Source organism: Drosophila gunungcola (genome assembly GCF_025200985.1).
Source record: "Drosophila gunungcola strain Sukarami chromosome X unlocalized genomic scaffold, Dgunungcola_SK_2 000023F, whole genome shotgun sequence".
In the NCBI taxonomy this organism is placed as follows: Eukaryota; Metazoa; Arthropoda; class Insecta; order Diptera; family Drosophilidae; genus Drosophila; species Drosophila gunungcola.
The window spans coordinates 578157-599888 of NW_026453185.1; the positions used below are offsets into that span (position 1 = coordinate 578157).

General features: G+C 37.8%; 2 protein-coding genes across 6 annotated transcripts; both read left to right on the forward strand.

Annotated features, from left to right (window-relative positions):
• The first annotated feature begins 428 nt into the window (after nucleotides 1-428).
• Nucleotides 429-21446, forward strand: LOC128260470 (uncharacterized protein DDB_G0271670). 5 transcript variants are annotated; one of them, XM_052993515.1, is made up of 7 exons: nucleotides 429-679; nucleotides 10399-10504; nucleotides 17932-18026; nucleotides 18495-19023; nucleotides 19597-20173; nucleotides 20367-20546; nucleotides 20624-21446. In XM_052993515.1, exons 3-7 carry the CDS (start codon nucleotides 17975-17977, stop codon nucleotides 20732-20734), a joined length of 1449 nt encoding a protein of 482 aa, XP_052849475.1. In that variant the 5' UTR covers nucleotides 429-679; nucleotides 10399-10504; nucleotides 17932-17974; the 3' UTR covers nucleotides 20735-21446. The 5 variants fall into 5 exon arrangements, with proteins under 5 accessions (XP_052849475.1, XP_052849471.1, XP_052849476.1 ...); XM_052993511.1 differs by having other exon boundaries at nucleotides 20367-20540; nucleotides 20603-21446; XM_052993516.1 differs by having other exon boundaries at nucleotides 20367-20540.
• On the forward strand, nucleotides 11357-12983 carry LOC128260473 (uncharacterized). Its single transcript, XM_052993520.1, has one exon. It carries the CDS (start codon nucleotides 11378-11380, stop codon nucleotides 12716-12718), a length of 1341 nt encoding a protein of 446 aa, XP_052849480.1. The 5' UTR covers nucleotides 11357-11377; the 3' UTR covers nucleotides 12719-12983.
• Nucleotides 21447-21732: the final 286 nt, after the last annotated feature.

Genomic DNA, 21732 nt, shown 5'->3' on the forward strand with positions numbered 1-21732 from the left:
AAAAATAATAAAATGCATTCAAAGAAATTATTCCGGGCAATGATAAAAATCGGTCAATTGCTCGGCGCAGCCCCTAATAAAAATTTAAAAGCATATTTAAAATTAAAACACTGTTGAGTTCGAAGCCGAAAAATGTAATAATTAATAATTGATCCCGTTTTATTTCGAAATGCCGAAGGAGTATAAGTAAAAATGCCGCGATGTGTGGCTAAAAAACTTGAAGTCCAAAATCAGAAATTCGTTGCACTTAAGCACGACGAACAGTATTCTATGAATTAGGTAGAGTTTTAATGTCAGAACTAATTTTTCATGCGAAACTCGACACCTGGCAACTCTGGTCTGCAAGCTTTTCTGCTGGATTTTCTGTATGGTAGTTTTTTGGTATATTTAAAAATCGTCCAAATTGTTGTGGCATTTTTTGGTCACACTTGAACGGCCCGCCGACGGTTGCAAACATAACGTTCGTCAATTTTAAGATTTCAAGCAGAAAAGCGGATTTCTTTGCACGCGCGATCTTCTTTTTTTTTGCGTGTATGTGTTGTGTGTGTTTGGCGTGCGGCTAACTTTGTTGTTGTTGTTGTTCCAGTGTTGTTTTTGTTGTTATTGTTGGTAACAACGTGCGGCGCGCGCGCTTTAGTTACCAAAAGGAAAAAAGAAGAATACTAATCTAATCCCAGAAGTGAGTTGGATACAAAAATAATAACTTGTTTAGTTAATTAGCTGATTTTTGCAATTTTATTTTGGTTTTTGTTTTCTTGGTAGTTAAGGGATACACATGCACAGCAAGGGTGTGTTTTCCTGCGTGCGGGTGTGCGGTTGTTGGTGTGTGTGTGTGCTTTGAACCTGTCCCTTTTTCTTGGCTAAAAATCAATAGAACAAAACAAAAGTCAAAACAACAAAATGTGCAGGTCCTTTTTATCCATGCAAGTGTATGTATGCGTGTGTGTGTGTGTGTGTGTGTGTGTGTGCACTTTTGCAATTGTTTGCATCTCTCAGTGAGCAGCTGCAATAAATAAATAAAAGACCGTTAAACGAGACTCACTTAGTTAGTCGAGCATGGCCAAAAAGCCCGAGTTGCCAATTGCCAATTGCCAATTAGAAGCCCAAAACAAACGAAAAATACAGTGAAGCACGGCTAGCGGTAATAAGTCGATTACCCCCTCTGTAAATTGCTCCTGCATTAACCATTCGCTTTGCAAACATTTACCGTTTCAAATGGCCAAGTTAATTGCCGTTTTTAAATATAAGTACCTAATTGATTTTGGTTTTTTTTTTTCGTTTTCGAGTCTTAAACTTATTTTGATTAATTAGTTTTTTTTTTAACTTCTTAGCCATTTAACTTGCAAACATTTCTTAATTCAAATGAACCAAGCTAAACTAGTTCTATATTTATTTATTTATAAAATACCTATACCTATTTTTTTAAGTCCTTCTTTGATGAAATGTGTTCTTTGCCATTACTGCATATTTCGTTAATTGTAGTTCCTATTTTTTCGGACTTTATTAATTTTAAAGTATGCATTTCAATCGTTAATCAAATTTTTATATATAAATATGTTGATAACAAATTATGGAGGAAATACAGAAGACATCTCCAAATGTTGTTCATTCATCGTCCAAATTATCTCATTGTTTTTTTCCCTTTTAACGAAATTCCCACCAGTATGACTAATAGCGACATTTTTTGATTGCTAGTACTGAAATGGTTCAAAACCAAGTGTAAAACATTATTGAATGTTACTAAAGTTAAATTGTTAAGTGATAAGAAGTGTTCGAAGGAACCAAATCAACTGTTTTCCCAATTATTTCTTATTTTATTGACAATTTAATATACCCTGTAATCGTGCTCTCTATTTACGGCCACCCATTTTGTGTTAAGTTGTCTATAATAAAATGAGTTAGCCCCATAGGTAAAGCCTCGAAACAATAATCGCAAGACCCCATATAAATAGTAATGGCGATTTTATCTCTCCGCTCGGCGTTTTGTTTTTATTTTCTTTACAGTTAGCGAGCAGCTTACTGTTTTTTTAATGCCTTTCTTAACTGGATTGCAATTGCTGGCTGTATATTAAATCATTTACACTTTGCCAGCTGCCATGCACTGATTCTGATACTGCCACTGCCACTGCCACTGCCACTGCCACTTCCCCCCTCCCATCTCTGCCATCTTTGTCTTTTGTGTGCCTCTTTTTATTTGTCTATATATATATACGTTTTTGTTATATATATATACATTTCTTTTTATCAGTTGTGGCTTTATCTAATCGGAAGAGGGTGCGAAGATTCCCGTAGTTGAATGACTCACCCAACTTCCATACAATACTGTTGCCATATTTATTAGGTATCAAGTGCAGTTGGCCTGTCAAGTCCAAGTGCAGCCTCAATTGGCTGATTAACATTTTTGTTGTCTCGCTGGACTTTATAGTGCCTACCTGACTATATCTATGCCCCTCTCTTTCCCCCCTCTTTCCCCACCGCTCGCACCCCCTCTACCGCTCTTTCAGCCCGCTTGTGTGTAGAACTTTAAGTCGTTAAACCAGTTTATGACTGGCCGGGCATAGAGGCCATACGTTAAGTAAGTAGAATCAACAGACTCTGAATCAGCTGCGGATCTTGCGGCCACATCCACTGTGGCTGTGTTGATGACCTGTAAACGGCGAGATCAGAGGTGTGTTGGCCAGCAGAGAACACTATACGACCACTAGACGAAAAGTTCAAGCCCCTAGATCTCAGGATCTGTTCCAGCTATCGACATCAAATTTGGGATGGAAGTTACTGTAAACACAAAGTTTTATAAAAATAATTTTATTTGTTGGCATAGCCCATCATTTCCAAATGCCCGTTAAGAAAGCATTTCTACTGCTTAAAAGTTATAAAGCCATTATTTATTTAAAACTAGGGGGTATCTCTTAGCCGAAAAGCTTAAACAAAGCGTTCTTAATAGCGTTTTCTTTGTAACTTTGGGGGCTTGAGAAAAGCGGAAGAGAAAGGGGTGAAAGATGTGGGGGGGGGGGGGGGGATAATCCCCCCATTCACTTATATGGTTGGTGGAAGCGTGCCAGTGGCTGCAACTTCCTCATATGTGCGTTTAATGAGCGGCGCCCGTAATTGGTTTTTATAAACTATTAAAAAATTTAATATTCAAGCCCGGACAGTGTATTACATTGTCCCGCCTCCGTTTCTGCAATGGAAATCATCGAATCTGACTTTGGGTTTCCCCATTTTAACCAGATGTATCACCCTTTGATTCTAGGCCCTGACACAGGCGATTTGTAACTTAATAGTTAAACACCAAAATCGTATTCAAATTTAGGCCAATGCCAGACGAGGGGGGAACGAGGGCTAACTGAAATTAATGGCCAGAAACAATGATCAGAAAGATGATTGAACATTGAGTGATCAATGAGGCAAGTGATTTTTGCCGGCGGCGAGAATGGAAGCTTCACTTTGAGTTTCGAATTTCAAGACTTCAACAGCTGCGCCCGATATTTACCTCTCTTGGAGTTTGAGTTTTTTTTGTATACTATTTGTTTAGTGGTATATTTGTACGGTTTACTTCACACTTCCTTGTTGGCTCGACTTTGAACTTGGCATCTTCTTGAAGATCGTGGGCCTTTTGACCTTCCCGGTTCTCTAGGATCGATTCAAGGTTGCCTGTTCACCCGCTGACCCAAATGCCATCGCAAAATGGATGACTGCCACGCAACAAAACCAATCTCGCCTCAAAAACAGAGTGATAATACAAACAACTTATTTGTATTATATATTCAACGGATTGCAAATGCAGCCACACAATAGCAATAGTTTAGTTTATTGAACGCACAATAGGCTGAATAGAGATGGAGCATGAGAAAATGTTTAGCCAATTCGAAAATTGTGTCAGCAATAACAGCACACAAATGCACGTGCCAAATGGCCAAAATCAATTTGTATAAATTCCCATTATCGGAATTTGGCGTTTTCAAATCTTTAAGACAATTAATATGTTATTGAAAATTTTGTAATCTGCCTATCTGCAAATTTCGAGTATCAAATTACTCTTTTTTTATGGTGGATAATAAGTATAGTAAGTAAAAATATATTTTTTTTTTGACTAAAAATATATTATTTCAGCAATGAGAAGAATGTGCTTATAAATAAATATTGAGTTGAACTTATTTTTTATAATACAGTTAAAGTAACGTACTTTAGGTAGCTTTTTTCTGTATGTAATGGTTGATTATAACTAATTCACTGAGTAGTAAATTAATTTAAATATTATTAAAGGGCAGCACTTTTATGAGCCTATGTATAGATACAAAGGTCATCCGCAGAATCTTTGTTTTACTAATTATTAGAACGTTAAAACGGCAGTTGCAAAATAGCGAATGGCAGATATATATAGACTGTTTGGAGGGCCTACTACCTGTCTCTTTTGACCAAATTGCTTTCGACCCTTTTTGTGGGGAGACAATGTCAATGACGATTTTTTGTCTGGCTTTCGTGCAACGATGACGATGGCGATCGCAGATGACTTGTCTTTCGGATGCCAAAAAAATTATAAACATCATTATGGGAACGCGAGTGCCTTGAGATGCAGATGCAAATGCAAATGCCGTTGCAGTTGCAGTTAAACAATTTAATTGTCGTTGCTATATTCATATATTTTGCATTTTTTTATTGGGCTTTATTATTATCATTATTATTTTTTTCCCTGCCTTTTGTGGCCGGAGACAACAATGGGTTTTGGTGTCTTCACCAGCGGTCTTCTGTTATCGATTGTGCGGCATAAATTACACGCTTTGTCACCTCGATTCGATTACAAATTTATGCAAATCGCGCTTTAATTTATTAAACAGTCGCGAGCCGTCGATGATGGCAATTTAAGTGCGAAACAAGTGGGTGGGTATAATACCTATACTATGTATATGGTGCATGCTATTCAACTGTGATGTCACCACCCTTGCAATCCGGGGCGGTACAGTGAAGCACCGTTTTGGGTTACAAAGCCTAATCGAATGTACCGTTCTCATGCAAAAATGCAACAATAAAAGTGCGAGAAAAAGTACACAGCACAAAATAGGGTTCAATTCAATTAATAAATGCAATTTTAAAACCGTTTTAGGAATCCTAAACTTAAGTGTTGGTTTTGAGAAATACTTTCATCTTAGCTTATATTATTTTGCACGATGATTGAAATTCTCATTTAATTTCCATTTGATAAAAAGTAAATAAAAAGAAAAGAATCTAGAGAGAAAATCACCATATGGTGTGACTGCTTTAAAAAACCCACTCAAATATTTTAGTAATTATTAAAAAAACATATTTTGTGTCTCTGTGTAGCAAGAAATAATTAGCTCACATACGTTTTCCACTCTAAGCATTTAATGAGGCCTCTAAGCTATTGTCTGTCCCCCGTACATCCCATAGCCCCCGGAAAGCCCCCTTGGATGTTGTGTAATTCGTTGTTAAACTGTCAATTCAATTGACGTTACTCATACGACCCGTTGTGCAGCGGATGTTTAGCGCAGCGAGAGGTCCCCTCTCTTTTTATTTAGCATTTCTATGACAATTTGACCCTTCCACACACCCGCCCACTAATTTCTAGTCCAACAAAGGCGATTTTTCCGCTCTGCAAATAAATGCGGAAAAGGTCTCGTCGGAGCCTTAACTTTTGCCTTCGATGAATGTTGCATAAGAGATTTTCAATTTCGGATTTTCACCGGCTTTAATCAAGTCGTTAAGACCCCCCTGGGATGTTTTAATTTCGTTTTTCTTGCAGCTCTTTGATGTTGTGCCATAAATTTCCCCTCAAAAAGGCCTGAAGCTCAGCCAAAAAAAAAAAAATGAAAGAAAATTCGAAAAAATGTGTGGCACGTGTGTTGTCCGCAATCAATCTGGAAAAACGTATATTTAATTTAGAAAACATTGCAGAGCTTAAATACCAATGGAAACATATCATTTTACTTGAATTGCATTAAAAATAAATGTAATCAATATGGAAAATTAAATTTGTTTACTTTTAGGTTTATGTTATGCAAAGTGTTTCGAGTCATCCAACACCTCAACATTTTCTCCTATTAAAATGTAGCCATGAGCGGAACGAATAAATTGTCGCTCCAGCGACTTTTCTTTCCTAAATGTCACTGGATTTCTCAATTTCTCTTCGTAGATTTGTGTCTTCTATTTATTAAGAGACAGAATTAAATCCTTGATAAATATGCCAAGTCACAAAGGCGTGTGTGTGATACCCTGTAGTTCAGCAATAATTAAAAAGGTCGTTTTCTTTGTCGCCTTGCTGATGTAATTTTAATACGAGTGGATTGCAGAATTATTTTCACCTTCAACTGTCCTTTTTAATGTTTTCTTTTTAATGGGTTTTTGTTTATTTATTTAGTGAGTCACTATTGAAACGGCTTGGAATACAAAACAAGCTTATACGTAAGTTCTTTAAAAACGGAAATACTTGAAAATGTGTCATCTTCGGGCTGACTACTACATTGATAAAATTTAATTAAATTCGTTTAGCAATTTCTTTATATCGAGTATAACTATTGGTATTTTTTGTTGTTTTTTTTTTTGTGTACCAAAACCATAAGTATATAGATAAAACAGAATCGTTTTTTGCTATGTTAAATATAAAGAATAGGTGGATTAATTTTTAATGGGAAACTCATACATACATACATTTTCTGCAGATACTAACGAGCTATATTATATTTCCTGTACCCTTTAGTAGCAGTCATTCCCCTCTTCATATCCGCATCGGAAACACCTGGAGCTGTTTATGAGAGTAAAAGACGTAGAAAAAACAGGAACTGAGGTATCTTTCCTCTAATGAGCGGACTCTGTGTTGTACCGTCTCTCCTCTTCCTCCAATTATCTATATTTAAAATCATGTAACGCATTATGACTTCATGATAGACATGAGATGGCAAATTGATTAAGCACAATTAATTGTAATTAATTACAAGGAGCCATCGAGCCATCGCCATTATGTCACCTCGTCCAATCAATTTGCCAAAGTCTTTTTGTTAACCTTTCTTTCGCCCTTAACTTGGTTACATTTTTCACACAAAAGGAAATGGCTTTTTAAGAGATCCGATCCATATTATATTGTTGTTTAGTTTTTTTTTTTTTATTTTTTTTTGTTTTGGCTGCCGTTTTGGGAAAGTGGCGCCGCCTGCTGGCCAAGTAGTGCAATTAGCCGAAAGTAAAAGTGGGCTTCACCGCGGGGAATCGGGTATATATATGTATATACCTATTGTCTGAAACGGTAGCGAGTGGAAAGGTTTTCCCCAAGCCCATTTGAATGGTAAATGGAGATGCAATGTTTTCGGATCGCTTTGGTTCGGTTTCGTTATTAATATTTATGTAGATGGATATATGTATCTTTCCACATGTGAGGCTCGCGTGCAATCATCAATAACCAGATTTCAATGCCAAGACCTCTTGCAGCCCCCCGAAAGTCATTAGCATTAGTCAAAATGAAAGTTTTCCCAACGCACAAATAGTCACCTTGAGAACTTTACACTGCAAAATATATTTAAGCCTAGAATGGGCATGAATTTCGGTTGGGAGTTGTGTAAGATAAATGTTTAATGAGAATTATTTCGAGAATATTTTTTATTTGTTTTGGCTAATACGATTTAAAAATTTAATATTTTGTAACAGAAAACACTTCTGTTTAAGTATTTGATATAGTTTAAACAATATTATTATTTTTTAGTTACGTGTTTTTTTTTCTAGATTAAAGCGATATTCTTTTGTCTTTAATAAATTAAAATTAAATATTTTGCAACCATATCTGCTTGCGTTTTATTCAGTTTAATTATGGTGTTTTTTACAATTAAAGAAAAATATATAAGCATGCAATTTTCAGTATTTAAGTGGGGTTACGTGATTTTTTCTAGATTTAAGCGATATTCTTGATATCAGTACACGTCCGAAGAGGCTTCAACGTAGAACACAGTAAGAGATGGGGTGTTCTGTGGAGAAGAGAAGGGCGAGGTGTTTTGGGGGCTGGGTCTGCTGACGTCAAAGTCAAAGTCTTTTGTTGCCACTTTTTACGTGTTATATAGTATACGTGATTTATACGCGAATAGAACACGGCGAGACACAGGCATTTGCATAATGAGGACGAGTTGATGGAGAAGAAGGGGGAGTGATGGTGGTGGTGGCCAAACCACAATTATGCAATTTCCTGCCTGGCTCTAAGCACTTAATTATGGTTATTATAAATTTGGCAAATAGTTTCTTCGCTTTTGCGCGCCCGATCATTTGCACATAGTTAGCTTGGGCCAGACGCATGTGAAACATCGGAATTGGCATATCATTATGGTTAACAAAATATATATAAATACATATACACATACCTATGTATATATCTATGCGGTGGCTCGGATGTGGCGTGCCAGCTTAGCCAGATTTGCAAATCCAAAACGAGTTGAACGAACGCTGGCAGCGATGTTTTGACCATCATCATTCGCAAGATGACAAACTGAAAAATAGGAAAAGTGCAAGAAAAACTCAAAATGTAAAAGATGAAGAGCTCTTTAAATGTCTTTATTTGTCGGATTTTGTAAATTTATTTTGCAAATCGTCGACGGGTCGGTCTAAAACTGTTAATCACAAAAAAATGAATGAATGAATGAGCTTAACGAAATTCCGTAAACATTTCCCAACTGAATACAATACAAAAAAAAAAAAAATAACTACCAACGCCTTTAGGAACTTGTAAATAAATAGCTAAAGAGCTCGTAAATATTTCCCAACACTAAATAAATAAATAAAATTACCAACACATGAAAGAACTATGATAAGTTGGCATGAATGAAATCATATCGGTCAGTGAATAAGGTCAGTTATTGTTTATTCAGTTGGGGGTACAATTAGCGTTTATCAACCCAGTTCAATGAGTGAATTATTAAAGACAAAGATAGCAATGAAACCGGGCTAATTCCTGGTGGTTTTTCCTTTTGAGGTCAATAGAAATAGCTGGGTGCGTAGTTAAGCTCAATCAATTCGATTGAATTTGACTTGTCCCAGTCTCTTTGGCCACCTTATCAACCACCGGGAATCGGTGTCACCTAATCGCACCCACAACGAACCGCTGACCCCAATAGAATAGCACCACCCCACCAAAAACCACTTGGCCATGCCGACCACGTCCCTTAGAAATGGAAAACGAATCAGAATCAGAGACACAAACAGAAACAGAAACAGAAATACAGACAGCAAACAAACCTAGAAGCCGAAACCAAAACAGAAAAAGAAGCGCCAGTCCAAACATGGTCAACGGAATTGGTTTGTCACTTTCTCAGCCAGAGCCAAAGAAATATGAACGCGTCATATGGGTGCGCCCTTCAGAAAAAAGCACACAGTTTTGGGCAACATAATAGCTCATTAGCTTACAAAACTTTAAAAAGTATTGTAAAAGTTCGAAAGAATTCATAAACAAAAAAAGTTATGCATGTAAGCTCAAGAAAATAAACTAACTTAACAATACTTAGGTTTGAAATAATTAAAGATTGTTTTAGTATTTCCACTGTGGCAATAAATATAATCTTTCGAGATCTGTAAAATGTCAAAACAAAACGAAATGCAATATATTATTTAAAAAATCGACTAATATTGTTCCCCCAACTGTTTCCAAACACGTCATTTGGCGGTGTTCTGAACCCGAACCCGAACCCGAACGTGAACCCAACCCAAGTAGCAGTTTACGTTACACTCGAGCACGTTCTTATCGCAATTAATTGCCTCGCATTGCATAAGCATCGTAAAATCTTAAAATAATAGCAAAACATAATCTCTGAGTCAGCCCACTGGGTTATAATTGTAATTAGCCGAAGCCAAGGCAAGTCTCTTTGCTTTGATTAGCCAAAAAAGGCAGTCAGAGGCTGAAACAGAGTCGCATTACAGCTATAGTGGCGATATCTGGCGGAGATCGGTGGTTCCAGCCAGCCGGATCCGCAGTGGAGCGCAACTGAGTGTGTCCAAGTCAGCGGGGCATCCAAATCCAAATCAGACCAAAGATCTGCGAGATCCGAGATCCGAGATCCGAGGAACACTTGGGCGGAATCTAGATGCTGTCCTTGAGGTCAACATTGTGGAACTAGATTTTAACAGAGTTTTAGCAATTTTCTAAAACCGACTAAGTATTATAGAAAATCGTTATAAAATTAAATATATATTTTAATTGGGTATTTATACATACATATTTGTGTGCTAATTAATTTGTATTGACTGCAAACAGTCATTTATGTTTTGGACAACAGATGACGCTTTTTTGGAGGAATATTTGCAAATTAGTTTAAAAAATGTTGATACCAATTATCTAATAGTCGTCTATAGGGTTCCTTGTTTACCCACAACATTATATATAATTATTTATAATTTAATTTATTTACCTTGCAGTTGCACCTGAAACAAGAAGTAAGCCAAACCGAATATTGACGAGGGAAGGAAACTGAGGAAAATTGAAGCCGCAGTGAGGAAATCAAAGTAGGAACCGACCACAACTGTAAGTTCCGAGGGGGAAATGAAAACAAACAATCTGAAAATCATATGCAGAGAGTCACAGATGGGAATGGGAATGAGATTTCAGATTTTTGTGACCATATCCGGTTGCCAGTCGGCAGTTGCAATTGCAGCTTCCATCATAACAATAGGAAAATCAAACCGAAAGACGAAAAGCGGAGCGAACTGAAAACGCAACTTGGTCTTTTAGGGCTCATGGAAATCGCATCTTGGCATTCGCCATTGTTGCTATGGGTATATATTGTTTTTTTTTTTGGTGAGGGTGGATAATATCTTAGGGGAAATTGCGTAAAACGATGATATATTCACAGCAGATCGAGTCCATTAGATCGGTTGGCTGATGATGGGGAAATCAAAGTGATCAAAAATGTTTCGGTTATCTTTTTTAATGGTTTTTTGTACTGAAATTAAGAATTTCAACTCAATTTGTATTCCGAATAATGTTGACAAAATTATTTGGCCTCAATATAGAACCTTTTAATTATTAAAATAATTGAACCATTAACTTCTGTGTTATATATCGTTATAAACTAAGTGTTGTCAATTAGTTATGCGTAAATAAAAAAATTTCGTTAAACCAGTGAAATCAATTAATGACATTTTAATATTTTTTATATAAATGTGTGTGTTCAGCGGCTTTAAGTGAAAAGAAAAATATTCTGCAAAAGGTGAAATTGGAGTATGTAGCAGTGTTGACAAAAGTTTTGCCTCATTTTTTCCAACCTAGTAGGCAGTATCATTTTTCAAAATGTCAACTGTCATTAGGTTTCCTTTTTTTCGTTAAATCATTTTGGCAAACCGTCTGATCAGGATCACACACACATAATAACGTTACAAAAAGTAAATTCCAACCAAGATGCCAAATCGAAAATTCCCCAGAATGTCGCAAGCGCAGCGCAAGCTCCTGATTAAATCGCAGAATCAGAAATTGGAAAAGCCGATGCCAATACTACAGCCACCGAGGATAGTGCAGATAGTGCCGCCGAGGAAGGAGAATAAAGTTTCGACGCCCAAGAAGCAGTCCCCAACTGTGAGTCCTCCTCCTCCTTCGATTCCTGAAACAACCGGACAACAGGAGCAGCAGAACAGCCTAGAGTTGCCTGTGCAGAAGGCAGAGGAGCAGCAGCAGGAGGTCTTCACTGAGCAGCCGCTTCAGCAGGAGCATCAGCTGGAGCATTCAGGTCCAGCCGAATATTACCCGGAGCAGCAGCAAGCTCCACCTTATGATGGTCCAGCAACCAGTCAGGATGCATCTGGCCATCTTCCAGTGGACCAGGACTGGCGACTTGAGGACGACACCGACTCCTGTTCCGATGATGCAGATCATTATCCTCAGCAGCAGCAGGATCAGCAGCAGCCAGATAATAATGGCTATTTTGATCCATCGACCACGGAGACCATAACACCGGAGACCATGGGCACCAATGGGCCGGAAATGCCGACCACCATGGAGGTGGTGCCCCTGGGCAGCTACGAAGTGCCGCCTTTGGACCCCGCCACCCTGAACATGAACTTCCAGAGCTTGACCTTCACGAACTACTCGATGCAGGAGCCGCTCGATGGTGGGGCCCCTCAATTTAGCGCCACTGAGTCGCCCACCCTCATGTTGACTCCGGAGCAGCAGCAGAGCCTCCAGGCGGCCATCGCGCGGCGGGACGTTCCGCTGGAGACTGCTTTGATGGACATTGTTCAGGAGTTGCGCAGGGAGCTCTGGAATCCACCGGCGGCGACCATGGCCAATCCCCCGACGGTCTATCAGCCGGCCGCAGCCGCCTATCCTGTGCCCAGCCAGCACTTCAATGGCTACCCAACGCAGCCGGCACACGGCTATGATCCCAACCTCAATCTCAATCTCAATCTCTATCCCTATGCCCAAGTCTATCCCCAAGCCTATCCACAGGCCTATCCACAAGTCTACGCCCAAGTGCAGCCTCAACCACAACCGATGATGCAGGTGGTGGGCATGTCAACGGATTTGGGTACTCCACTGCCGGGCTATCCAATAATGATGCAGCAGCAGCAGCAGCAGCAGCAGTATCAGCAGCAACAGCAGCAACAGCAGCAACAGCAGCAACAGCAGCAACAGCAGCAACAGCAGCAACAGCAGCAGCAGTATCAGCAGCAACAGATGCCACAGCAGTCGTACCCCCAGTATTGGCCGGACTACAATCCGTACCTTATGCCAGACTACAGCTAATCCAGCCGTTCGAGCCGCGGTAGCATGCAGTGAAAACCGGACGGAGTATCGGGAATGCTGTGTTGCATACGCAAACCATTTATATTTTATCACCCGTCCATATCACGAAACGAAACGAAACGAATTTTGAGAAGTTTGATGATGTAACAAATAAAAAAAATAGTTACTGTATCTCTATATTTTTACCAATGTTTAAGTAAATGTATCATTATGTTAAATAAGTGTTTTTTTTTTAATATTTAAACTCGTAGTGACGATGCTGAGAGGAAGAATGTGAAAAGGCAAAAAAAACACGCTTAACGATTTTAAAACGACGACATAGAAAATTTCTGTTGTATAACTTTACAATCTAGTAAACTGCAAAAATCGTCACCAATTTTTAACTCGCTGAGAGGCGTTTTTCGGTTGATTGATTAAAAACGATATAAATAGTATTCGTTTTACTATAGCTTAGGAATTCATTTAGCAGCATAGCCTACTTGAACAGTTATTTATTGCCTTAGTTATATGAGTAAAAATATAAAGCAAAAATATTTTAAAATAGGTTTGTCTAGTATATCAATTCTAAATAGTAAACAAACTTGAACCAGTCAAAGCTCTCAGTTAGAATGAAAATACAAAATGTTGTGTTAATAATATATAGAAAAGCCATAAAATTTCACTTTTCATCCGAACTCAAAGCGCAGAAGAAAGTGAAAAATGTGCGAAAAAAAAGAAGGAAAAAATGAGCAGCTTACCCACAAACGGAATGAAGGAAAAAATCAACTTGTCAGCGTCAATTGTTTGGCAGACAGTTTCGTTTTCTAATATTACCAAACCAATGCCAACAAAAGGGTTTTTTTTTTTTGCGACCAAGTCTCTGAGCGGAAATCAAATTAGATGAGTTGCCCTAAAGTGCAAAATAATGTTTTGTCAAGCATAAAATTATGTTTTGACATTTACTAGTTGGTGTAAATAACTGCGATGTTAAAATATAATTTTAGAACACAATTTTTTTTTGGATTTAATCATCACATCAGCTGGGCTTATCTAATCAACAATATTCGATAACGCCTGTGAAAATGCTTATAATAAATCAAGAGAACCACCTAAGCTATCGCATGATTAATGGAATTTAGTGCATTACCGATTGGAATCATTGGAATTATTAAAGAAAGCTATCTGGTCACTGAACGCAAGCATTTATGTAAGTAATTTGAGCCTGTCATCAAATTATTTAATTAAGTGTAATACTGTAATGAACATATATCGAATGTCTTATGATTATCTATTATTGACTAAGATAATAGATTGATTTTCTGATTAATACCTCGTTTTTAGTACGACTTAGTAAATATTATATTTGTGATCAATTTTAAATATAGTAAATCTGCATTTGCATTGTATAAATTTACAATAATGCCTTAATAATGTATTTAAAGCATCTGAGTTTGAGCATAACCATTTGCTTTTAATGAACACCCATTAATTGATACCCACGGTAGCAATTGTTTTGCAGTTGTGACACGCACGTTACTTGGTGGTGACCCCGATCCAGAGGCATTTTTGTGTGTCGTATGCTGAGAGCATGGAAATGAAATTTCACTTTGTTCTGCAAAGTGGGGGAGCCTTCACTTTCGATTTGCATACCGAAAATGAACTTATTTGTTAGATAAGTGAGTAGACTGAGACAATGAAAGCCCTTACACTCGGTGAAAATAAGTGAAATGCGGGAAAATGGCAGGCACAACCAGCAAAATGGGTTTCGACTGTGCCAAAAGTAACAATTACTTGCCGTTGTGGCGGGACTTTGCTAAATTCAATAAATGTATTTATTGCGTAAAAATGAATGGCACTCAAACAAATATTGATGAGATCACCTGAGGTCTCTTCTATTTATTCGAAAACCAATTATATGCATACTAATGTTTCTCAAACCTTTGTTTTTTTTTAATATTTGCATTTTTATAAGGGTTTTCCGCAATTGACTAGGAAATTATAAAGTCTAGTTCTCACATTAAATGCAATTTACGTCCCACGAAATCCATTTTAACAAAATTTTAATTTGCCAGTATTAATTCGCATGCCTGTTTATAAATATAAACTATTTTTTTGTGTTTTTTTGGCTAGAGCTGAAATTATTTACGACTATTTTTCTTTGCTTGTTATCAATTGAAACTTAGAAGTTAAATTGTTGATCTCTGAGCTCTGAAGTAATAATCGTTGAAGGGGATTCCAGCTCCAGCAATTGCGTGCCGTGAATAGAAAGTGAGCGTCAACTTTCCCACCCACTTTTCCAGTGACGCCCACCGCCCCTTTGAATATAATTATTGCACTTTGCCTTTTCAATTTCGCCGTTGTCGCCTGCACTTGAAGGTTGCCTTGTTTTTATTTTCTTTAATTTTCGTTGTGTTCTCCCCCTTTAAGGTGGTTGTTTTTCCAACTGGGTATAAGCGTTTTGTTGTGCGATTTGTCAAAATTCAATATATAATAAAAAATCGTATTTTAATCTTATCATTCATAACTAAATATGTATTAATCATTCATAATTTCAGCTTGAATCAGTGGACCCATTTTAATAAGTTTTTAAACTTGTTTATTTTATTATGAGTACTTATTTTTATAAATATTTGATACAACTTATTGTTCGCCATATTCAAATGAAACCACTTGCATTGATTTCTTAAATAACAGTGTATTGCCCCACCCCATCATATTTAAAACGATTATAATTTTAATTGTCATGCTAATAATATCGTACTGGTTTATAGCTTTGCGAACCGGTTGTTATTAATCACGACTATTCAGGGCGCTAGTCAGGCCAGTTAATCCGTTTTAAATATGAGAACATAAAAAAGTGGATAAATAATGGCTCTCGTTAGATCTTGATAACAAATCGAAAAGGATAAATGTGTGAGTAAATTCAAACAAAATTGTATCTGTGAAAAAAAGAGTATCTGATGGATCGGCCAGGCATCTATGTATTTCCTTGGGTGTTTTCTTTGTGCCAGGGCTTAATTGCAATGTGGAGGCACTTGCTCCAGTTTTGCGGGCATAAGAAAGTGCATTTGGTTTGGTTTTTTCTCCTCCGTTTTATTTGCTGGCTTTGCCTCTGTGGTATTATGAAATGGTCTGCATATAGGGCTCAGGGCCTAGAGCCTTGAGTTCAATTCGAAAATGCGGCTCACAGATGGCAGATATACGGCTATACAGCACTGTTCAAAATAATATGGCATTAAATGGCATTGCAGCTACGAATCTAACAATTTTTAAGTCTTATTACTAACTTATAATTGTTCTTTTCGAATAATAAAAAACATTTTTTATTGTTGGCTAAATTTAAAAACTGATCAATTTGTTAATAATTTATTTTGATTTTGTTCATCTCAATGGTTAAATATTGGTTTTGAATATTTTTAAAATTTAAATAATATAAGAAACTGATGAAAAAAGTATATTTTAAAAATCGACTTAAAACTGAATCAGAATATTTAGCTTTTTATGAATTTCTATAATCAGTAGATAAGTAAACATAAAGTATTGAAAGTATTTTTTTTTGCTTGTTTGAAACTATTGTTTTAATCTGTAGATCTGTGTTTTCCTCCGGCTGGTGGGCAAATTGTTTAACGCTGCTGATGAGATTAGCATACCATTTCGCTCGAGGCTTGGACTTGAAGCCCAGTCTCGTATGGATGTCAATCGTTATGGTTCGCAGAACTTCGCTATTTGCCGCCTGGCTTTGTTTACAATAAAGCCCGCGGGCTTTAAACAATTGCTGTTTTTGTTTTATGGGCCCTCGAATTACCATGGAGCATCAAAACATAAAGCAGGCGGCCACATGGCACTGGTGACCTTTAACGCCTGATGCCGTCATGTCAACGGTGTTGTGTGCCAAGTGGCGTATGCGTAATGTTCGAGGTGCACTTTTCATCAGTCGGCACATCTATAGATATGTATTTCCTACGTCTATCTTATCGGTCGGAGAACACAACGTCAAGCAAGACAATTAACCCAAATAAATGGGTAAAATAACCCAAATAAATGGGTAAAATACGTATCACAAAATTCTCGGCTCGTTTTGAGCACAAGCAAATGTGCGCGTCGCACAAATGTGAATTAGGCCGGGCTTCAAATTGTGGTTCTTGGCTCTCGGAATTGCCAAAAGTTTGTGTATACGAAAAAACAAAAACAAAAACAAGAAACTTAGCTAGCTACCACTAAATTTGTATTTTCACAGCCGCCCAAAATTGGAATGCTAATTTTTTCCTTTGTCAAGTACCTGGTATTTATAGGGAATGTTCGACAACAAAGAAATGATGCAAAGCATTTACATTTATTATTTCTAAAAATAAAATTTATGCAACGGTTAAAAATGTTATAAATAAGTTTAGGTTTAAATGTAATGTATATAAAAATGTGTAATTTTAAAACTTGTACAACATCCATTTCTATATTTCTAAAGCTGACAAATTGAAGCCAACTAAACATCTTAAAGAAGCTAAAACAATTGATTTCTTTAAGTTTCTGCTGTTACTTATGTACTGGCTGAGTAGCGCAGCGTCTACCCCATTAAACGGCTGCTTGTTGGCTTTATTTGTATTGCCAGTTGGCCAGAACAAAGCGGCAAAACAATTAAGAGCAAGCACGAGGGGGTCGAAGTGGTGGCCCATACAGTCAGAGCCATTTAAGACAGTTACATCTTTTTGTTTTTCGCGTGGGCAGAAAACTCGAAATGGTATTAACAAAAAAAAGGGATGGGCCGGCTGAAAATACTCATTCGAAGATGCGACTGAAGAAGGCATTTGTATATGACACAAGTCGTCGACCTTCGGTGGGTGGCTACAGAGAAAAAAAAAAACGATTTTATCAATACAAAATTATCAAAATCCATATTGAAAACAAATGGTTAATTTAATATAATGTTCAATATTTTATATTTATATAAAATATAAAAGTACGCTTGAATAATATCAAAAACCATAATTATTTAAACAGTCTCAAGGGATTTCGCGTTTTTTCTGTGTAGGCGGGATGAGAGTGGGGCACCCAGAAATGCCCCAAAATGGCAACTCCTCCGAGGACAGGCGACTAAACTCGTTTCTCAGAATGTTAAGCGTATTTCGAAAACGCGATTTCGATGACTTCATCGAGAGTGAGCTCCGCACACTTAATGCCAATTGTTTCCCCCAACCACTGACTCATCCTCACCCACTCTTTCTCCCCATCTCTTCCAGCGTTTGGGAGCAGTCGTCACAAGATCACAGAACGGGACACATCATGACTTTCTACTGGTGGTCACACTGGTTCTGGATAACCCTGATCCTGAGTGGTAAGTCCTAAAATAGTAATAATATTTTGAGTTGCGGCCAAAATAAAATCACTTTTTGAACTTTTTTAAAAGACCAAGGCTAGTGAATAATAAATATTTTAAAAGCGACTTTAACATATTTTTTATATTTTCTTAAAGGTAATACTTTAAACTAACTGAGACTCATATTCAATTTTACATTAAATTTTATATATCTACATTTCGAAAATAACTTTTTAAGAAAAGCATTTTTAATTTTAAAAATAATTCAGATAATACTACTATTTTTAGTCCCATGTTTGGTACTTATCAACGAAATTTTATGAAAATCTTCTCAAAGTTTTATAAATTTGTAAAGATATTTATTTTAAGAGTGGAAATTTTACGTCTATTTACATTTTGAATTTTCAGCCAATTATTTTTATTGTTCAATCTACCAATTCGTACAGACTTTTGTGTATTTCATTTAATTCTTTGAATTTTCCGCAGTTAACTTGCTGTCCAGCCATGTCCACACATATCCCAGCCAGGAGGCGGAATCGGTGGCCTCCAGTCCGCATCCGCATCCGCATCCGCAGCCCGTTCGCACCACCAAGCTCTACCAGACGACGGTGACCCAGACGTGGGGTGGCCCCGCCACCCAGAGCAACATCATGGACCTGACCCACCGACCCACCACCAACCGTCCGGTGGTGACCCCAAGTTATGGTGTCTCCGAACTGAAGGAGCTGGATGTCCATGATGATGATGTCGACCAGGCGGTGGAGCCGCAGGAGGAGCAGGATGAGCTGCCGCTCAACGATCGCGATCAAGAGCAGGAAGAGAATCCGGATCAGGATCGGGAACAGGATCAAGATGATGCAGATCCAGATCCAGATCTAGATGCAGATGCGGATGCGGTTGCGGATACCGAGGAAACTGCAGCTAACGAGGAGCTGGCTCAGTTCGAGTTCAAGCGATCGGCGGACTTCACCTCCGAGCAGCTCAACAACTTTACGAATTTCAGCAGTAGCACTAGGTATGTTCACCAATAAAATATTGATGTTACATATAAAAAAAGCGTATTAAATCAAAGTTTTCATACTCAACTTAAATATTGTTCGCTTTGATTTTCATCCTTTGTTTTTTTTTAGTTTTTTTAAATATTTTGTTTAATAGATATTAACATCTGAAAATGTTAATTAAATCTAAGCCATATTAAACATAAATATAATGGACTTTAAAGAAATAGCACCCATTTTAAATTTTACACAAGAGTTCATATCTTTATACTCTGATTTTACATTTAATATAAAGAGAAATATAAAATGTGGGATTTAATTTCAATATATTTACATTTACCATTTAATTTTTTCCCCATTTTTATCAGTTTATATTTAAAGCTATTTATTTGATAACCTTTATTTATTGTCATAATGTGACTGTCAAAATACCAACCTTTTAAACAGAAATAAATGAATTTTATACCTTTTAAGCAGATAAAATGTTTTGGGTTGAAACGGAAAACGCAATAAATTGTTTTAATTTAAAAATATGTGCTTTAAATAATTGAACTTTTGCTTAAACTGTTTCCCTTTTTTATTTCGATCAGTACAAATGGCAGCAGCAACAGCAGTAGCACTACCACAAAACCCGTTGCAATCAGCAGCAGTAGTCCGGCCACAAGAACAACGTCCACCACCACCAGAGCGGTGGCCTCAACGCCGACCACTGCGAAACCACCAGGGCCCAGAGCCAGTGCATCCACTTCGACGTCCACGCCAGCGGGTTCGGCGGCAACTCCATCGACGCCCAAGATCAACACTGAGTGGCTGTCCGATGAGCTCCTGCCGGATGCTGGTGCGGGGTCAGGGGTCACTGGCAATGGCAATGGCAATGGGAATGGCGAGGGCGAAAAGGCACCGTTCACCCTGGAAAATGCCAACAAGGAGGACGAACTAAGGCGGGCCGAAAGCGAGCATAGATCCCGCAAGTCCAAGGTCCTGTCCGCGGAATACAAGCACATCAATCGCTACATCAACTTCTCCAGCGACACCAAGAGTCTGCTGACCAGGTCCGCCTCCGCGGCGCCCAGCGTGTCGGGGGGCGGGGCCGCATCCGGATCCGGGTTGTATGACGGAGCCGTCGGCGACGAGGGCAACATCTCATCCGAGGCCCTGGCCATTCAGGTGGGTGAAACCTATAATTAACTAAATTAACGAGTTACACCATTTATCAATCAAATCAAAAGTATTTTTTTTAATTCTTAAGCAACACTTAGAAAACCAAATTCCTTAATTTTAGGTAAAATAATTTTAATTCAATGGCTTAAGAAATAAAAACAAAATTTTAAAGATTTGAAATTTTGTTGTATTTTTTCAGCGAACGTATTTCCTAGATGCGGGCGCCATTTCGGCGATTTGCTTCACTGTCTTCGGCGTCTGCTGCACAGTGGGCACCATCGGCATCGTCCTGTACCGTCGACGGTATCTGAACAAGCCGCAGGCTCTCAGTGAACCGGACTCGAGTGTCTACATCGATGACAGCACCATGCGGGTGAGTGTAAGGATTCGTTGACCAATTGCCTGCAGCTCTAGAAATTCCTATGCACTCAGTAGTTTTCTCGCTTGATTTTGCAGGACAACTCGGATGAGATGTACAGCCTGGACAACGACTCGTTTCTCAATTCGCTGGAGGCGATGACAATACAAAACTACTGGACGGATACGGTCAAACATACAAAGCTTTAATTTCCGGTTGGAAGTCCCCCCCAGTCCACCAGTCCCCCAGTCCCCAACTCATTTTTATTCGTTTGTAGTTTCATTTGAATTTCAATTTCCATTCCGAATTTGGATTCGTTCTTCTGTGGAATTCCTGATTTAAAACCAGACATCATAATCATTAAGTAGCGTAGCGTTTAAGCGTGTGTATGTATTTACTAATGTTAGGCAACCAAAACGAGCAACTAGTTTAAGCCCAAACTACCAAAATTATGTTTAGTGTACGTGTAGATCCTAAGTGTGCAATGTTTTTGTTGGTCTTGGCTGTTAACTCAAGCCTCCTTAACCACTTCCCCAAAAAACTTCCCAAATCCAGGCTCTCTCTTTTAATAAAACCCATTCGTACTCGTATCTGTTAGTTAATTATTAAACCTTATTTATATTGTTAACTATTTTATCGACCGCCCCGCCCCCTAAGCCTAATTTTAAACACACCTATTTATTAAGTTTCCAACTTTGTGTCCAACAATTAAACGCAATCATTCCTTCCAGTTTAGCCTATAGAGCAACTTTACACTGTAATTACTGTATTAAAAGCGAAGCAAGCAAACAACAATTAAAAGAAAACATCACACATACACATCGGTGTTGCTGGAATTTTAGCAAAAATAATCCGTTTCTGGCGCAAAATGTTAAATAAACATTTATTAAAAGTATGTTAAGTTTAAATGGAAAAAAGGAACCTGCAAATATATATCAAAATGATGAAAACAAGCAATTTCTGAACTACAGTATTTAAATTTTCTCGCCAAAAGCACTTATTCCCACTGAAGTTCAAGCAACACCGCATACAATTGTTTCAATATATATACATACATACATATATCGAAGAAGTGTAAGCTAATGAAGAACAAGAAAAACTGTTTACTGCCACACAATCCTTGTCAATTTTGCTCATCGAACTTTTATACACAACTTGTAATTGTATTATCCGTTCGAACACGTTGCAAATATTAAACGCTAAACAA

Excerpts from the sequence above, each read along its gene's own strand:
- LOC128260473 (XM_052993520.1), top strand. The coding sequence starts at position 11,378 with ATGCCAAATCGAAAATTCCCCAGAATGTCGCAAGCGCAGCGCAAGCTC.
- LOC128260470 (XM_052993511.1), top strand. The coding sequence starts at position 17,975 with ATGACTTTCTACTGGTGGTCACACTGGTTCTGGATAACCCTGATCCTG. Across the intron at positions 18,027-18,494 it reads GATAACCCTGATCCTGAGTG|TTAACTTGCTGTCCAGCCAT; the intron begins GTAAGTCCTAAA and ends AATTTTCCGCAG. Across the intron at positions 19,024-19,596 it reads AATTTCAGCAGTAGCACTAG|TACAAATGGCAGCAGCAACA; the intron begins GTATGTTCACCA and ends TATTTCGATCAG.